The sequence below is a fragment of the Epinephelus lanceolatus genome, chromosome 23 (genome assembly GCF_041903045.1).
Source record: "Epinephelus lanceolatus isolate andai-2023 chromosome 23, ASM4190304v1, whole genome shotgun sequence".
NCBI lineage: Eukaryota > Metazoa > Chordata > Actinopteri > Perciformes > Serranidae > Epinephelus > Epinephelus lanceolatus.
The window spans coordinates 22372185-22391658 of NC_135756.1; the positions used below are offsets into that span (position 1 = coordinate 22372185).

The following is a 19474-nucleotide window of genomic DNA, read 5'->3' on the forward strand; positions in this document are numbered from 1 at the left end:
CTGTAAATAGTCACACACATGTAGACGGTACGTGGATGAGCAGGCGGAAATTCACGCCATAAAACTGTCAGGTACACGTACACACTGTCCACATGTTGAAGCTCTCCCCTGTGTTGACACAAAACACACTGGTGTGTCTGCAGTGCGTCAGATGTCTGCTGGGACTCTGCTGTGTCAGCAGTGCTCTGTGGCTCCCTTTGAGCCTGTGTAAGTGAACGTTATTATGTGATGGTCCTGGAAAATGAGCTCGTTACATTATGCTTATTTAATTAAAGTGGAAACAGACAAGTTTTTTGCCCCCCAGTGTTTGCAAGTGGTAGTGTTGTTCATGCTGCTGTCACATTCAGAGTGTTTCCGCAGTTACTTCGGCTGTTCCACCATCCACCATAGAGTGCTTAAGGAATGATGTTTTTTGTTGTTTTTGTAGGACAGCCTGGAAGTTAGCATTGCTCTCGTTCTTTCAACAAAAAGCTAATGGGATTTTTCAATTGGATTTTGGATTATTATTGTTTTTGTTGTTTACACATTTTGTTTAAAAGGATAATCTCAACCAATGAACACCACTTTTGTGATTTTTGAAGCGTAAATGCGGTGACCAGAGGTAAAAAGCTAATGTTAGGCTATAAACAAACTACACCACAGTTGCATGACCACACCGAGGCCACAAATCCGTGTTTTGCGTGATGACATTTTGTCGTCTCATTTAGCCACTTGTGAGCAGATGTCTTTTTTAAGACACGTAAAACGTTTAAAATTCTGAAGTGGGGTATTTACTGATGTATTTTATGTCGTGGAACAAAACACTGAAGTCTCTTAAGCTTGTGTTAACCACAGACCTTATTTTGGGCATCTAACAAAAACCCATTTAAAAAAAGCCACTGAGTTCGAGACAAGGGAACAGGAAGTGCAAAAATGCTAACCCATGTCCAGGTTTTGGCTACTGGGATAGTAACAATGGATGTATAAAGAGTACATACATAAAAACATACATGAAAATACCTGTATCTCCCGCATCGTGTGGCCCGTCGAGCCATCGGGTCCCCTCACTTAATCACCTCTGAATTTGGCTGTAAGTAGTTTTAGTACTTTTAGGACATTATCATCCAAATAAAGGGCTATTTAAGTCTTCATAGCAGGAAGCTGATGTACCATGTACATGTTCCACTGTGTTACAGACGTCAGTCTATGGGAAAATGTCAGTCTATGGGAAAAGTAATTTTGGACCCCATGGCATCAGGTGTAGAACCCGGAAGTTGTAATTACATGGTTTGGCCACTATGTCTTGATAGTAACTTCAACACGTACAGGCAGACCTTTTTAATATCACTTTAAATCACCATCAATAAGTGTTTCCCTCCTATTAAAATGATGTTCCTTGTAGCGCCTACATCAAAAATTCTGAGAGTGACATTACTAAAAAACGAACTGTCCAATCTGAATTTTAGACAGTTTTATTAACAAATGTGTATTTAGGATATTTTAAGACTTTTTAAAGACCTATGGCCACCCTATGTAAGGAACTTATATTTGGTTGATGCACTTCTTTTGTGCCGAAAATTGGGTCTTCATTCTCCTGGGAGATTGTACCCAATGGCAGACGAAATTGCATATCGAAAGTGAGGCTTATAGGAAACCAGTCTGACCACTGATGATGTCATTATTCTATCGCCATTACATTGTGCTCAATCAAAATGATAGACATTTACTTCCTGATAATGAGTTAAAGCAAAAAACTTGTCTGTTTCCACTTTAAATACACTTCATTTAAATCTGATTTTAGATGACACTCCACATATTATTATGTTTCAAAATATGAGGCCTTATTGGATTATACCTAATTGTGTGTATGACATAATAGGGCTGATAAACAGTAGTAGAAAGGTCAGAGGTCAAGCTGGTTTATAGATCACTGGAGCTGGTTGGGATTTCACTTTTGGCTCGAGGACACTGACTAGCTGGAACAAAACTCAACAGGAACAAAATTTGATTGATTGTTTTCCCTGATTTAGCTTCTTTAGCTTTGTTACCAACAACTTACCTGAAGTTGTGATACTGTGAAGTTATTGGTCTGTTACATCATTTATGAAAAGGTCCTAAACTCTGTGTTCTCACGTGGTGGTTCTAAGCTATGGTCGTGGCTGCTTTTACAGTGTGTTCCTTCTGTGGTTCAGACCTGTGTTGTTGCTCACTGCATCCAGCTTTAAGAGTCCAAGGAAAAGTAACTGATGCTATTCTGCCTCCCAGATTGTACAGAATACAGGAGAGGGGATCAGGGGTGTTTGTGCCATTCATTCATGGTCTTTCAGATTTCCCCATAGGTACGCAGAGCTATATGTTTGAGGATTCATACATTCAATTGGGCCTTAAGCTCACCAAGCAATAGAAATTATAACTATACATGAAGGGGGTCACTTGGAGTGATAAACACACAGAGGTATTATCTCTCTGTGCTGCAGTCTCCCTGTATGGAGGCCCATTGCAGCCAATGTGATGCAAAAAAGAAAGATCCTATGAGTCATTTAATGACTTATTTTCTCAAAATAATGAGAAACTTTCTTAAAATAATGAGCTTATATGTCGACAAAATGACTTAATATCTCAAAATAATTAGAAACTTTCTCGTGAGAAATGAGAAACATTATCAAAATGTCAAGCTGATATGTCAAAATGAGTTAGTATCTCAAAATTCTGACTTAGTTTCTCAACATTATGAGCTAACATGTCAAAATAATGACTTTATATCTTAAAATAATGAGTTAATATCTCAAAATATGAGATTTCTCAAAATAATGAGCTAATATATCAAAATAATAGTTTCTCGAAATAATGACTTATTTTCTCAAAATAATTAGAAACTTTCTCAAAATATTGGGTTAATATGTCAAAATAGAGAGTTAGTATCACAAAATATGAGAAACTATCAAAATACTCAGCTAATATGTCAAAATAATGAGTTAATTTCTCAAAACAATGAGAAATGTTCTTAAAATAATGAGTTAGTATCTCAAAATATGAGAAACTTTCTCAAAATAACGAGCCAATATCTCAAAATAAAGACTTGGCTTCTCAAAGTAATAAGAAACTTTCTTAAAATGATGAGAAACTTCCTGAAAATAACTCAGTATGTCAAAATAGTGAGTTAGTAACTCAAAATGATGAGACATTTTCTCAAAACAATGGCCCAGTTGTCTAAAAATTATGACTTGGTGTCTCAAAATAATGAGCAACTCTGTCAATATTTTGACTCACCATATGTCAGGATTAATCAAATTAGTAAAGTTTCTCCTTATTTTGAGAAAACTTCAAATAATGACTTACAGGATCTTTTTGTTTTATCATCACATTGGCGGCAAAGGGCTTCAGTACCCCTCAGCCCTATGAAGCTTTGCAGCAAAGTTTCATTCATTGAGTTGTTTTGAGTATTTTGGTTTGCTTTCACCAGTAGTACAGATTATAACTGCATTTGAAAAGCCCAAAAAACAGCACCCAGAAACCTTTGTGGTTTTTTTGTGCTGTGTGAGATAGACATTCCCCTCATTTAAAGCCCCTTTACTAAGTGACAGAACCACTAAATATGTGTAAGCCCTTCAGAAACATGAATATCGTGAAATCTGAATGTATTTGAATGAGTGGTCCAGATGCCACCACAAACAGGAGAATCACTGGATGTCTGGATGTTATTCTCACACTGACTGTACCGCACACAGGACTCCATCCATGTCTCTTTGAAGCTTGTGTGACTGGTACGATGTTCTCATAATATCACTGGTTAGAGCACCACTATTCTGTTATTATACCTCTGTTTGGTCCAACATGTCTGTGTTACAAAGAACAGACAATCAGTCGCATCATCAGCAGAATACAAACAAGTGCACTGCTATATTTTACGTACACATCGGCTTGTTGTCTGCAAAGAGAATATTATCAACTCCCTCAGGCCTTTTGTTAGGCTGAGCTGTGGCTGCATCCACGACGTCTAAAAGTGCAACATCTTTGCTCCAATGAGACTTCAAATCTTTGCAACCTCCCCTTTTGGCTTTTAGTGTACAGTTACAAAAGGACTTAAGACCATTTGGATGCAGCCCTGCTCTGCTTAGGATGATGGCTGCTCGGTTACAGAAGGACAAATGTAAAAAAATGCTCCCTCCCAAATGTGACTGGAGAAGAAACATAACTAATTAAACATGAACATGTCAATGAATCCCTTTAATATCTAAAGGGATAATAACTGGAATGCTCTCTCATGGTCTTGTAATATTATACGAAAAAAACAAAGAAGCTTTCATTTGGTATGCAAGAGAGCATCACAGGCATCGCTGCGGGGTTTGAAAACGGCACGGCAAGCCCTTTCAGCAGCCGGAGTTTCTGACCTGAAATAAGTTATCTTTTGTGTGGCGTCACTCAGACTCTGTCGACAGGAGGCCAGACGAGCCGCTGATGACATGGAGTCTGCCAAGTGACACTGGAGCATGAGGTCAGCTCAAGAGCAAACAGTGCCTGACATTCATAGGCATGACCGTAGCTTCAGTAGTTAAACAGTCAAGTAATACTATTTCATCATGAGAGGACGGGGTGATAGATGATGAGGTGCCATTTTGTTTGATGCTTCATGCTTCGGTGTCAATCTTTATTGCCTTCCAACTTGAGTTGTGTAACAGGGTGCTTTTTGTGCTGCATATTCTTTTCAGTGTTTACTTATTCTTTTCAGTGTTTATAAAGCTAAGAGCAGGACGATTTGTCCTTTAATCACACCACAAAATTGAGCCTGAGGAGGCTGAATCGACCACTGATAACAGCCGCTCTTCAGAGTCCTGTGCATATTTTTGGGTGCTTGCAGTGTAGCAAATTGTCCATTGACTGCACTGTTAGTAGGACTGCTTGTTTATGGAAAAAAACAGAAACAGTTTATATCCTTGAACTTTAAATCCTTAAAAAAAACGACTATCTTGTTTTCATGATCATTGGAAGCCAAGATCTTAATCTTGTGGTTAGGACCTGCTACACATGAAAAGACCTCAAATTTATGCGTTCTTGTTTATTGATAACTTTAAAATGGCGATAATCTATAAACTTGTGTTAGCAATGGATCACATACATGTATGTGAATTGAGTCCCTGCAGTCGTAGCAACAAGTCAAGTCTTTTTTTTTTTTTGGTTTAATGCCCTGCAACTTTCTCGTAAGGTTGATTTCAGTCGTAGCAGGCAGCGGTTTTCAACACGCTCGTTAGGCTACCTGCCAGGCACGGCAAACTGACGAAGTTAGCAACAAGCTCGTGAACGCAGGGCAAGTGGAACATTAGCTAGCAGCAACATAATCATGTATTTGCCTCAGGACTTGGTGGTTAGCAAACAGCACTTAAAGAGTAAATATTTGACTCACATGACTTAAAGTAATAGTTTCGTTTTGCTATGTCTGGTTTCTGCCGTGTAAGTGGGTTTACACAAGTTAACAATATCAGCTGATAGGATGTGTTTACAGTAAGTGCTGGTTTTGGTTCCACCTTGTGAGTCTGTGCGTGTCATCGTGGCAACATGTGGTCTCAGAGACACCTACCCCAGAGGTGATTTGGAGGGCTTTGCCAGGTGTTTTTCTGCCTGTCTGTCTGATAATGGACAGATAATGTCCATGGGATAGCGCCACAACCGTGCAAGATACTGTCATGAAATTTTACAGTTGTGTAGTTTAGATCACCACCCACATTTGCTTTAGTCATGGCTGGTGGGATTTCATTGCAAGATGGTCTCTGGTTCAACAGCATCCCGAGCTCCAGGCTCAGGCCCGCCTCTGGTGCTAGGACACATGGTGGTAAATCACTGATAGGGGCCTCTCAATTAGAACAAAAGATGTCAGATTTCTTGGAGCAAAAGAATTGTAGTCTTTATTTGCGAAATAAAATCTATCTGACGTGACTCATAGAAAGGCATAGATCAATGATAATAACTTGGATACTGGACTGGACCCCAAGATGGTGCCTATTCAGTCCAATGGAGTTGCTCACCTGGCGCATTCGTCAAAAGAAGTTTCTAGCTTCTGGGTTTACTTTTGTGTTATGTGACCCACTGAATATGAGCACTAGTTGGTCTCCCGCTAGCCTCAACCTCAAGTTTCTGCTCGGCTCGTAGACTTTGTGATTGCGACGATGTCACAGATTTTTAAAAACTTTTTTCTCAGCTCAAGGAAACTTTAACAAACATAAAACCTCCATGGATCAAAAGTGCATAAAAGAAAGAGCCATAATGACCATGTTTGCAGTTCGAGTTGTCCTGGTGGTGGTCTATGGGGAAAATGTTTTTTCGGCTGCAGGGGAGTTCTCTGTCGCAATACAATGAGTGGCCACTTGGAGAAATTGGAAGCAAGGCTGACCTGCATTCCTAAGGGCCTGGACTCAGGCAGACATAATGTTCACGTCCAACTGAAGAGGTGGGCCTGAGCCTGGAGTTCTGCAGCAGACCCTTCTCCTTTAGTTGAGCTTGTAAGTGTTAAGGTTGTTTCCGCTGCCCCCAAGTGACCAAAAAAAGTTACTGCAGGTACAATAATATTCTATCTCCAGTAACTATTAAATAATGTACTGCTGCTATGACTGCATGAAACCCTGTGAAGTTATCTTTGAACATGGCACCTCATCATTTCCTCTCCCTTTTAGGAACCTAGTAAAGATACCTTACTCACCAGTGAAGTTAGGCTTGTAGTGGCCTGCTATACTGTATGACCCCGCAATATACTGTAATGACATCCTTACTCACAAAACTTTGATACTGAAAGTTTCACACCTTCCCTTTTGTAAGTAAGAGATTGAATGTATCCGTTATGTACGATAAAGCATCTCTAAAGGTTACGAAGACAATGAATACACGTGGTCAGGTCATACAGGTTTCCTTTTCATTTGATAAATGATAATTTTATAGTTGTGTTGATAGTGCATGTTATTTTATTGGAGCCACATAGTGGTTTTAAACTGAGACTTACTGTGCATGTGGTGAGTGAACAGAGAAAATGTTGGTGTAAAACACGACATGGGGTCGATAGGTGGATGACCATGAGTACAGTAGTTCAACAGTAGTTCTCAAAGCCAGGGTTTACTACACTTTGTAGTAACCTCAACAGTTTGCAATCAAAACTCTCAAACTTATAACAGTTTTATATTTTTAATTCCTGGAACAGTAGCCCAGATTTCCTTTATCGGGATCTCATCGTGCATGTGTAGGAATCTGTATTCTTTAACCTTAGAACCAAGAGAGGTGCATCAGCGTACAGGTCATCTGTTCAGAAATCGTGTGCTGAGGTCACTTTACGTTGAGAGATGAAGATGTATTTTCTTGTAAATAAAACTACAGTGCAACCTCGAAAAGTGGGCCTTGTGTATTTGTTCACCATAGAACAGACGTTTCATTGCCTGTAAATAAATGTTGAAGTGCTTACATTAGCTACTGGTTTTTGTCACATCTGTACTTCCTAACATTGAGTAGTGTATGTCAAGTTATTTATAGCCCAAGTAGGTGGTACATGTGCTCTTACCAATTCGCAGAAGCCTTGTAGAGGCGGAGTGGACATAAAAATAAACCTGTCTCAGCGAGCCAAAGATCATGACACCTCCTCACTCTGTGATACGTAGATTTGAAGTGTCAGGCTCAATACTGAAACACATCATAATTCAGATTCTAGACAGGTTTGATCTGATCCACAATTAGTACAAATGAACTCTGAAGAGGTTTTTAGTATTAAGTGTGTTTAGCTACAAACAAAAACATCAACAACTAGGCCTCTTAAATCAAGATTATCTTGTGTCTTTTTACAACTACAAAATAGACACTTTAGACCAGAGTGTAGTGTGGACTTAAGACACAGCAAGTGAGGTAGTGAAGCCATCTGCTGGTGAAAAGGGAACATCACTACAGTCACTCCTGAAATGCAGTAACATAATTTGACCACAAGATGGCGGCATGGTAATGCAGCCAAGTTCATTTAATGCGACTCTTTACTGGCATACACCTTTATTATGCCTTCTGATCATTTCTGTTAATAATATCAGATGTACAGTACAGGCCAAAAGTTTGGACACACCTTCTCATTTAATGCGTTTTCTTTATTTTCATGACTATTTACATTGTAGATTCTCACTGAAGGCATCAAAACTATGAATGAACACATGTGGAGTTATGTACTTAACAAAAAAAGGTGAAATAACTGAAAACATGTTTTATATTCTAGTTTCTTCAAAATAGCCACCCTTTGCTCTGATTACTGCTTTGCACACTCTTGGCATTCTCTCCATGAGCTTCAAGAGGTAGTCACCTGAAATGGTTTCCACTTCACAGGTGTGCCTTATTAGGGTTAATTAGTGGAATTTCTTGCTTTATCAATGGGGTTGGGACCATCAGTTGTGTTGTGCAGAAGTCAGGTTAATACACAGCCGACAGCCCTATTGGACAACTGTTAAAATTCATATTATGGCAAGAACCAATCAGCTAACTAAAGAAAAACCAGTGGCCATCATTACTTTAAGAAATGAAGGTCAGTCAGTCCAGAAAATTGCAAAAACTTTAAATGTGTCCCCAAGTGGAGTCGCAAAAACCATCAAGCGCTACAACGAAACTGGCACACATGAGGACCCACCCAGGAAAGGAAGACCAAGAGTCACCTCTGCTTCTGAGGATAAGTTCATCCGAGTCACCAGCCTCAGAAATCGCAAGTTAACAGCAGCTCAGATCAGAGACCAGATGAATGCCACACAGAGTTCTAGCAGCAGACCCATCTCTAGAACAACTGTTAAGAGGAGACTGCGCCAATCAGGCCTTCATGGTCAAATAGCTGCTAGGAAACCACTGCTAAGGAGAGGCAACCAGAAGAAGAGATTTGTTTGGGCCAAGAAACACAAAGAATGGACATTAGACCAGTGGAAATCTGTGCTTTGGTCTGATGAGTCCAAATTTGAGATCTTTGGTTCCAACCGCCGTGTCTTTGTGAGACGCAGAAAAGGTGAACGGATGGATTCCACATGCCTGGTTCCCACTGTGAAGCATGGAGTAGGAGGTGTGATGGTGTGGGGGTGTTTTGCTGGTGACACTGTTGGGGATTTATTCAAAATTGAAGGCACACTGAACCAGCATGGCTACCACAGCATCCTGCAGCGACACGCCATCCCATCCGGTTTGCGTTTAGTTGGACGATCATTTATTTTTCAATAGGACAATGACCCCAAACACACCTCCAGGCTGTGTAAGGGCTATTTGACCAAGAAGGAGAGTGATGGAGTGCTGCGGCAGATGACCTGGCCTCCACAGTCACCGGACCTGAACCCAATCGAGATGGTTTGGGGTGAGCTGGACCGCAGAGTGAAGGCAAAGGGGCCAACAAGTGCTAAACACCTCTGGGAACTCCTTCAAGACTGTTGGAAAACCATTTCAGGTGACTACCTCTTGAAGCTCATGGAGAGAATGCCAAGAGTGTGCAAAGCAGTAATCAGAGCAAAGGGTGGCTATTTTGAAGAAACTAGAATACAAAACATGTTTTCAGTTATTTCACCTTTTTTTGTTAAGTACATAACTCCACATGTGTTCATTCATAGTTTTGATGCCTTCAGTGAGAATCTACAATGTAAATAGTCATGAAAATAAAGAAAACGCATTGAATGAGAAGGTGTGTCCAAACTTTTGGCCTGTACTGTATATTCAAATTATACTCAAACGGAATGAAGCAGGGTTAAATTAAATGGATTTTAGTGATTGCTAGTTCATGATTTTTTCTATGGCTCCAAATTATGGTCACAAAACTTACAGAGTTCTTACAGGGAAAGGGTGTATGCTGTCCATCAGATATCTGTTTAAAAAAAACAAGCTGATGAAGTCTGTGTGGGCCTTATTCAAAACAACTTTATTAAACAATGTAGAAGAAATCATATACATAGTAGCTCCATAACTGTAAGATAAAGCAGGAAGGTTTTTTTTAAAAAAAAAAAGGCCAAATGAATCATCAAACATCATCAAACACAAATAGATAAATTACTAACAAAACATGAATTGTGCTTCACAATATCTCCTAAAGTGGTAGTTACATACTTTATATTGTTGAGTGGGGCTGCAACTATCAGATATTTTCATTATAGATTAATCTGCAGATTATTTTCTCGATTAATTGATTATGCGTTTAGTCTTTAACAGATCTGAAAATATTTTAAAATGTCCATCCCTGTCTGCCAAAGTCCAAGATTTTGTCTTTAAATGTCCTGTTTTGTTAATCCAAGATATTCAGTTTAATATGATATAAAACAGAGGCAGCATATGTCCATATTTGAGAAGCTGAAAACAGTGTTTTCTGACATTTTTTATGAAAAATTACTCTAGAGATTAATAAATTATCAAAATAGTTGGCAATTATTTTTCTGTTACTGACTAATCCATTGATCGACTAATCACAGATGAATGAAAATTTAAAACAGTTTAAAGTTTACAACATTATTTGTTGATTAATAAACATTTTCCCAACAGACCAAGTTGTTATTTTTTGTTGTTTAATTTATTTTATTTTATTTCATTTTTTTAGGGACTGTTCTTTACTAGAGAGGAAAGCCACCAGAAACGTCAGTGAAGCAGCAGAAAAAGCTTCCAGATGGTTGTGGGTCAGGAGGGGTGGAGCATGGAGTAGCACGCTGCTTGGACACAAGCTGGGGACTGATCAACCCTGGCTGGGTCGCCCAGGTGAGGGTGTCTGATGATCTGAGACCCGAAACACCTCGTGACCCTGGGTTCATCACTGATGATGTGTCCACACTGCAATAAATTCTAGGTGTTTCCATTAACTATTAATCAAAGGAAGGGGGTGGATGACTTCTTTTTTGAATGTATTTTTTTTACCCTCCCCAAAGCGACAAATATTTTGCCTTGAGCCTCCCTGAGTGACTTGGGGAAAACAAATTACCTTCCCTCCACCATAAATTAGATTTTTTAAAAGTTACCCTTTGATGTTTGACATTTAAAAGTTGAAGACGCAATCCTGGAGTTAAAAAAAAATATATTTTTTTTACTCTTTAAGTTCATTTTAACTATTAATTTGGTGAATTTTAAATCAGACATGTAGAATACAGTGATTTTGATGAGATATCACTATTTTAAGGTCAGATTTGGTTATGTGTTTTTGTAACAGAAGCAGAAGCTTTCCTCCCAGATTATGTGTTGAAGGACAAATTGTAATTTAAAAAAAGCATTCCAGCTGGATGTGGAAGGCATGTTTTCTTTAAAAAAGGGTCGTAAAATAGTTGTATGCCCCTCCCCTATACCAAAATAAAAAAACACTGGTCCCTCCCCAGTGCTTAAAATATTATTTGACATGCCTCCATTTTGCACCACCCCTCCCCTCTCATAAATAACGAACAGTCCCTTATTATTATTATAACTATTATTATCATTACAGGACATGTATTGTGTTGAGTAGTGGGTGAGGTTGTCCCCTGTGTGGATTGGTACAGCTCAGGAGGAGGAGGAGTCTGGTTACGTCTCCAAAGGATCACACGCCGAGTGGATCCAGCTCGTCCGCACACTCAGCCACTCTCTGCCCGGGAAGCAGCGCAGAGACGATGCCTGTGGAGAGGTGACCACCGCCCGATACCTGAAGCTCATCTCCTCAGCTATGGAGAACAAATAAATAAGACCACAATCTGATCTTAAAACATGGCGAGGAGGCGGCGGTGAGAGCGGCGGTGGAAGCTCAGGATAGAAGCGCCTCTCTGGAGGAGGGAGAGGAGCCCACGGCGCTCTCTTGTCTCTTAAGAGGATCAAGGAAAAAGGGAAATCGAGCTATTTATAAGCGGCGGACTGTTTGGACTATCCACCGGTGACAGCAACATGAGCGGCGGGCCGGATGAGAGCTCGGTGCGCGTCGCCCTGAGGTAAGGATCCAGCTCAGACCCTCCTCTCTCCAGAGATGCTGCTCACACCTGCTACAGCCATGCATGTTATCCTGCTGTATTGTTGCTCCACCCTCCATCATTCTCCATATATTCACCTCAGACACTCCACCTGCATCAATTCTTCCTCTTCTAGCCCCAAATCCCTCCACACCACCCCTTCTTCTTTCAGTGTGCCTTTATTTTGATGCCTCCCCATGCCTGGAGGAGCTAAAGCTCACTGCAGGCTGTACACAGCACGTATAGACCAGGGGAGCATGATTACATGAGCTTCTTTTGTTAATACCTGCACTGCATGTACATGCTGTGTAGTGGATTTATGAATGAAGATCTGCAGCTCTCAGGGATTACGCCAAGGAAAAGCCTGTAACTGTACCTCTGACTGTGTGTCTGTCTTCTGTGGTCACAATAACACACAGTCTGAGCATTTCTATAGAGGATAGGGGAGACCGGGGCTGGTTGTCACATTTCTTACTTTCATGTAAATCCTGCAAAAATTGTCTCCTTAGTAGATTTCCTTTCAAAGTGTCAGATAGGAACAGAGTGACCTTACTCTCTTGAAATTATTCTCTACAAAAGATATGGACTTCCCAGTTGTAGGGTTGGTAGTCGCACACTATGGTTATGGTTGTCCCTATGTCATACAGTATTTAATGAAAATAAAAAATGGAGGCAGTCTTAAAAAATGACATTAAAAAGTTTAGTTTGATTGAAATGCAACAATCTTACAAATCCAAAATGCATGTTTGTATCCCTACATAGCAATATAAAGAACAATGCCAAGAACAATGATACAGGACATATTCGACAGTCCATATCTTTTGAACAGAATAAACTTTCGAAGAGTAAGGTTACTCTGTTCCTACCTGACACGTTAGGCTTCCATTACACAATAAAAGGTAATCTTAAGGATTCAGTTTTTGAGGGGTTCGAATGAAATTAAAAATGTGATGACCAAGCCCCTGTCAGTGATTCATCCAGCCACTTTTAATACCAGAACAGTGCATGCACATTTTAGAAGGGGTGTAACAATATATATTGTGTCATTGTCCAAAGAATCAATATCATATTGCAAGGGTGTCAAACTCATCCTCTCTCACTTAGTTCATGGGCCACATACTGTGCGGCCCAATTTGATCTCCAGTGGCCTGGACCAGTAAAACCACTGCATAGCATAATACCCCCCCCCCCCCCCCCCCCCCCAAAAAAAAAAAACAAACTGCAAATGTTTCCTTTTCTTTTAGTGTAAAAAAAAAAGTACATTCTGAAAGCATCAATCTGTTTACAAATCAGATAATGAACAGTCTGAGATGTCTCAAAAGAAATAGGTACAGTCTCAACAGTGTGTCTCAGTTTTTCCACCTTCAGTCAGTGTAATTCTCTCTATCTCGCTCTCCCATTCATTTCCACTCCTGTGTAGTCATGCTAGCATCCCCACACCAATCTCAAGTGGGGGCTATTGAGGAAGCAGGTTCAGTTATCTCCCTCCCTACAAACCATTTACAGATCTAAGGTTTTGGCAGTGCCAGTATTGTTTTAAGATAAAAGTCTGATACTGATTCTTTTGTACTAAAGCTGCTGGTTTACAATATATTGCACAGTGCTCAATATCTGAAAATATGACCACAGTATTCTGGTCAGAGTGAAAAGCCTCTGAAGCAGCATTTTGCATGATTTAAAGTTGCTCCTAAAACCTGACCTCTCAGCCGTCACAAGTGCACCAATATTAGGTGTGAAAAGTCATCCAATGGGCCTCATTGGAGCCTTTGAAGGGCCGGTTCTGGCCCGCCGGAATTTTGACACCCCTGTCATATTGTATCATGATGAAACTTGTGATTTACATCCCTGCATTTGAGCGCTCTAGTTCCTCACAAAATTTCTGGCCATTTTTCTATAATTAAAGAAAGCAGTAGATATGTCACACCATTTATGTCAATGCCAACAAAGGGGAGTGACCGCTAACCCCAAAGACAAGTATCCCCAACTGGAATTTTTTGCTCGCGAGGACGCTAACAACCACACGTTGTCACCCTCTCTTCAGATGTTTTCACAGTCATGATTGTTTTATTATGATCCCATTGTGTAAAGCCAAGAAAAGAATAAAAAAAGTCCTCTCAACTCAACGTTAATCATCTTTAATAACCCTGTAGGTGACTTTCAACCCCAATTCTGAATATTTCAGGACCAGTATTTTTTTAACAGCATTCTCTAGAGAGCGAGATCTAATGAATATGTCGTCCAACCCATGTGACAACCAACCCCGTTCTCCCCTACGAGGCTTTTTGTAGCCACATACAGGTTATTACAAAGCAGACGCTGTATCTATGAGGGGTCGACTGCGTTTCATCCATTCGCTTTCAACCATTTCACATTTGTAGTGTTTGTTAGTGTGTGTTGCAGTATCGTACCGATCTGACCTTCGCCCTCTTGACCAATCCACGCTGCCACTAACAGACAAGCTGAGACAGTCACCGTCTGGTCACTGCTTATTTCAGCACTTCTCAGAAGTGTTTGTGTGCGGAGCAGCGGCTTCAGACATCAATAGAGTGACATGATAGGGCGGCAGCTAAAGTCCAGGGCAGGTGCTTTTTGGTGTGTGTGTTTCTGTGTGTGTGTGTGTGTGTGTGTGTGTGTGTTGGAAAGACAATCTGTAATGTCATGTGAACTGGATCAGTGAGAGAGAGAGAGGGACAAAAGCTTGTTCCTATCACGTTTCTTTTCCCTCGCTTGTTATTGTGCATTCAGACTTTGACCCAGAACTGTGTTTGCTGGGGCAACTTCGTTTACTAGCCTGTTTCCCTCTCTGTCATAGATAATAAATAATCTGTCAGTAGCCGATATCCCATCATGCACTATGGTTCTTTAAGGCCCTAAAGTCTCATCAGGAAGATTTCATTCATAGTGTCAGATTACATTTGTCTGGCATCTTTAATAATGCAACATGAGCGTAGAGCTGCTGTTAGTTTACCGTAGACAACTTTCAAAGACGTTTTAAGCTTCAAAAGAATAAATAAACACACACACACAGGCTACACAAAGGTGTGTGTGTGTGTGTGTGTGTGTGTGTGTGTGTGTGTCTTTGAGTGGAAACTACACCTGCTATTGTATCTTCTTAGAAAGCTCAGGCTTCATTCATTATTTGTAGAGCTCCGCTGTCTTGTTTGCTAGTCGGCTTTCCACCTTTAGTCCTATTGAAGGTCAGCCGACTATTCACTGGTTTATTCTTTCATTTATTTGTCTTTCTTTCTTCTGTTTTTCAAGTCGCTCATTCATTTAATGTGGATTTTAGTCAGTAATTATTTATGACATGTTCTATGCTGACATGTTATGGGTGAAAGTTATGTGCCAATTATGTTCCTCTGTCATCAAAGGGTTGTATGACAGTATGTATGGATGAAGGTTGGAGTTGAGTTTGGTTGTTATGATACTCAAAGACAATAAGTAATCCTCACTTCACTGTGGAAAAGATCAAGATTGTAGGTAGAATCAACAGGTCAGAGCTTCTTCTGAGGTCAGCTGTGGCACCTGAAGTGCTCTGTCACTAATCCTTTATTACACACACACACACACACACGGACTGATCCACTTCCTGTCACTGAGACTCAGCTGAATTTACCTGCAAGCTCACAGAGCTCCTTAATGTTTCAGTACACTGTGTGCTTTATTTGCATGAATGAGTTCAGACCTTTCTCACAGCAGACATTTGGGCTTAAAATAAACAGGTGGAGCTAATAACATTAGCAATAGCTCATTTCGAGTGCCCTCAGAGGCCACAACAGTGAGCCAGCAAGTGCAATGCCAGAACCCAGGAACTATGACATGTCAAAATGTGTGTGAAAAAGATCTCCCTGTGGGTGCATGAGACCCTCAGAAAGAGGAGAAATCACCACCACCAGCTTATCCAGGTGCTTTGCCTGGAGGATGTTTGGGTCAAGGCTTATTTTAGGATGAGTGGGGAGCAGTTTCAGTAGCTGCTGTCAGTCGTCGGGCCTAATTAGGGCTGGTAAATATTAGCAAGTAGCTAAGGCAACAGTTTATTCAGATATGTCTTGCATCTTGTCTGAAAGTTAGTTTATCACAAACCATGTATGCTACCACTTGTCATCTTCACCATTGAAAGATCGCCTTTCAGTTAATCTGATTCAAGGGTGTAGGTTTCATTTCAACACTGGGTGGACACATATGAAACGGAGGGTTTGGGAGTCCTTTATTAACCAATTTGTGCCTTCTCTGCATCAATTTATGGTGTAAATTTTTTTTAATTTTGTCAGAATAAAAGTCCTCTGCTACTTTCATGTGGTGGGTTTTCTCCGGGTACTCCGGCTTCCTCCCACAGTCCAGAGACATGCAGGTTAATTGGTGACTCTAAATTGCCCGTAGGTGTGAATGTGAGTGTGAATGGTTGTCTGTCTCTATGTGTCAGCCCTGTGATAGTCTGCCGACCTGTCCAGGGTGTATCCCACCTGTTAACTGGGAAAGGCATCAGCCCTCCCACGATCTTTAACCGGGTAAGCGTTATGGAAAATGAATGAATGAATGTATGAATGTTACTTTCATATTTTTATTGATGGAGACTGGTGCACATGTTCTACATTTTGAGGACATGTCCTTTTCATCCCTCTTGAAATCTACACCTATGATCTGACTGGACAATGGGAAAAAAAAAGGCCAATAACGTCAGGCAAGTCTCCACTCTGAGCTGAGGTTTTTCAACTCGAGGCGTTCAGGGTGCTCCAGCACAAATGCAAGGCGCCAAGAGTGTAAAAACATGAGGTGCTCAGCAACACAAAAGCAGCAAGTAAAACGTTCACTCTCATTGGAAACAATTACAAAAAGCTTCCTCAGGCTGCTAAAGCATGCTTTGGGGGCATGACTGGTACCATAGTGGAGCATTTAGCAGCTTAAGAGCCAGATATTTCCCTCAGGAGATGGCGGAGACCAAAAACAGAGCTAAAAGAAGAGTTAATGGTAGATTTTAATTAATCAGCTGGCCAGAAACATGACAACAAACCAATACTAATGTTGCAGTGTTGCTTTGTGAGCCTTTTGGCAAGTGATGCCTTTCCCCAAGATAATTTGAGAAGAGAAAATTATAGACAGTTTTACAATATGAGATGAGTTAAATGCAACGAAACACATACAAAATTTACTTTGGTTCAAAGTTTAGGACGTTTGATTTGACTTGACTTGAGTGCAAATATTTAAGATTTACTTGTGCCTTGTTAAACACTGACTTGGCCCCACCTCTGCTTATAAGCCTCTGTACTATGATGATGTGCACACACTGTGTTGTATCTATGCTCAGTTGATAGGCGAGGCTTTAATCTGCAGATATTGCTGTTAAATGCTGAATTTAGGCTCAGCAGTAATAATGCTCAGAGCCAAGTCAGTCATTAGATACTTTTAAGCAGTCTCATCTTGTATGACACCTTTTCATCTTCTATTAAATCACCGACTTTATCCCTTTGAACATCAAACCGCTGCTACATGTTGGTGTTTTCAGCTTGGTTAATCGCCGTGGCAACATGGTAATTATTTGGGGCTTGTGGCGAACCTGAACTGTGAAGCATCTGAAAGACTTCTCCCCGCTCTGTAATAGTTTAGTTAGCTCTGTGTGTGTGTTTGTGGTAATCAGCTAGCAGGTTGCCAACCAGTGCCTGCCTCAGCCTGTGAGGCTAATGCTGTCTGTTAGCAAGTTCCTAATCCCCCATCCCAGCATGTCCGCAGTGATGAAACATTTCTTTATCATCTCATTTGTGTGTCGTTTGTAGAGGCAGAACAAGAAAGAAAAGAGGTCTGGGCTGTGGTGTTAAGGGAGTGTTTGTCATTTTGATTTATAACTTGAGAGATGATGTCACTTAAAAGTCTATTTGCTCTGTGGACTTTCCTCTTGATGGATCCTCAGTTTATTTAAACATCAGATGTGTGTGCTGAGCTGCCATCTCTGGTTTTGAAGATTATCACGGCTGACAGCGTACAGATGGGTCACTCCAGTAGCACATTGTTGGGTGATTCAGCAAACACACACACACACACACACACACACACACAGAGTTAGTGTTTACTGGGTTATCCCATGTGTTTGAATGTGTGTTTCAGCTCCTGTGTTCCAGATCTCTTTCCTTACGTAACACTCCATCTGTGTGTGTTTGTGTATGTTCATCTCGACCCATATTCCACAAAGAAACAATACAGGAAGTTAACGATTTATCCAAGACATGAGTTGTGGTACAGACTGAAGGAGCCACTCAGGTAACTTATTAGCATGTCAATATCCTTGAAGTGCAGCTTTAATAATTAAGAGCCAGGATTAGCCAGCCGCAATAGAGTCAGGTTTCGTACTGTTGAATTCAGACAGCTCTTCCTCTTTAATTAGATAAGTGATTTTTAAAATATAGAAAGCTGGAAGGTCGTTTTCAAACATACTTTAATGTTTGAACTTGTTTCTTCCACATCTGGTCAGTGACTCTGTTATCAGCTGGAATTTTAGGTGGGCAATATGGACTAATACTGCATTCATGTGCTCCTTGGATGGTCCCATTTCCAGAGTTGAAACATTGTTCTTCCGATATTGGTGTGTTTATGAGCTTTGAAGTTGTAATGGAAAGAACATGGACTCTACAAAGAAGACGTGTTGTTTTATAATGCTCAGAGCATTTGAACAACTCGTTCATAGCTGATTCAGTACCAGTGCATTCCCTAAAACGAGGGCTGCCCCCGACTAAGAATTTTCCTAGTCGACCAATAGTCGTCATTTAGGGCCATTAGTCAACAATGAACCTTCATTAATATAGGCCTATATTTTATCTACAAGTACACGTCACACACTGAGCGAGCCGCCTGTTAATGACGCTGTCAGCAAAGCAGTAATGATTGTGCTAAGTGGCTAATGGGCATGTAGCTACTTCCATGTTTCAGATGATACGTCATGTTTGTAGTCGACCAATGAAGATGAGTTTACATATCAGCTTGGGTTCGTCCTTCACCTTCTCAAAATGATCCCACACTTTGGATTTCCTGCCCGACATGTTATTAACTAGCCTGTGGAATAAGTGCAGGTACCAGCCCTGGAAATTAACAGTCCAGTCCATGGTGCAGTCATATAGGTTTTGATTTATTTTGACAAGGCACAGCTCCTTATAGAGTTTCACTTTTTTTTTTCTTTTTTCTTTTTTCCTGCGACTAAGCGACCAAAGAAATATTGTCAACTAATGACCTTTTTGGTCGACTATTAGTCCTAGTGACGATACGATATTGCCACACAAAAATATCACAGTACCTTGCTGTATTGATTTTTCCCCCACCCCTATCAGTAAGGGATATTTGAGTTACAGTTACGCAAATCTTTTCTTCGTTGGGTTTTATTTTGGATCAGAATTTTTTGCAGATTGCGTATCTGAGTGAGGTCTTGTTAAATTTGAGATTTGTGGTATTTTTAAAATATTTCACCTCAGTTTTGCACATCTTACATATGGCTTTGCTTTTGCCCAGCTCTTCTCTGTCTTCTTCATAGTTTTCATATCCAAAACGCAACCTGAAATCTGCCTTTGGTTTGGTGGTGCCTTCAGTGGAGC

The 19474-nt window shown here is 40.5% G+C and overlaps 1 protein-coding gene across 6 annotated transcripts in view; it reads left to right on the top strand.

The window, feature by feature from the left end:
• The first annotated feature begins 11412 nt into the window (after window positions 1-11412).
• LOC117249209 (kinesin-like protein KIF21A) overlaps window positions 11413-19474 on the top strand; it is a 51943-nt gene continuing 43881 nt past the window's right edge. For all 6 annotated transcript variants that reach the window (XM_033614676.2, XM_033614678.2, XM_033614680.2 and 3 more), the window contains exon 1: window positions 11413-11882. In XM_033614676.2, the coding sequence (XP_033470567.2) occupies window positions 11839-11882 (44 nt within the window). In that variant the 5' untranslated portion in view covers window positions 11413-11838. The remainder of the gene's footprint in view (window positions 11883-19474) is intronic.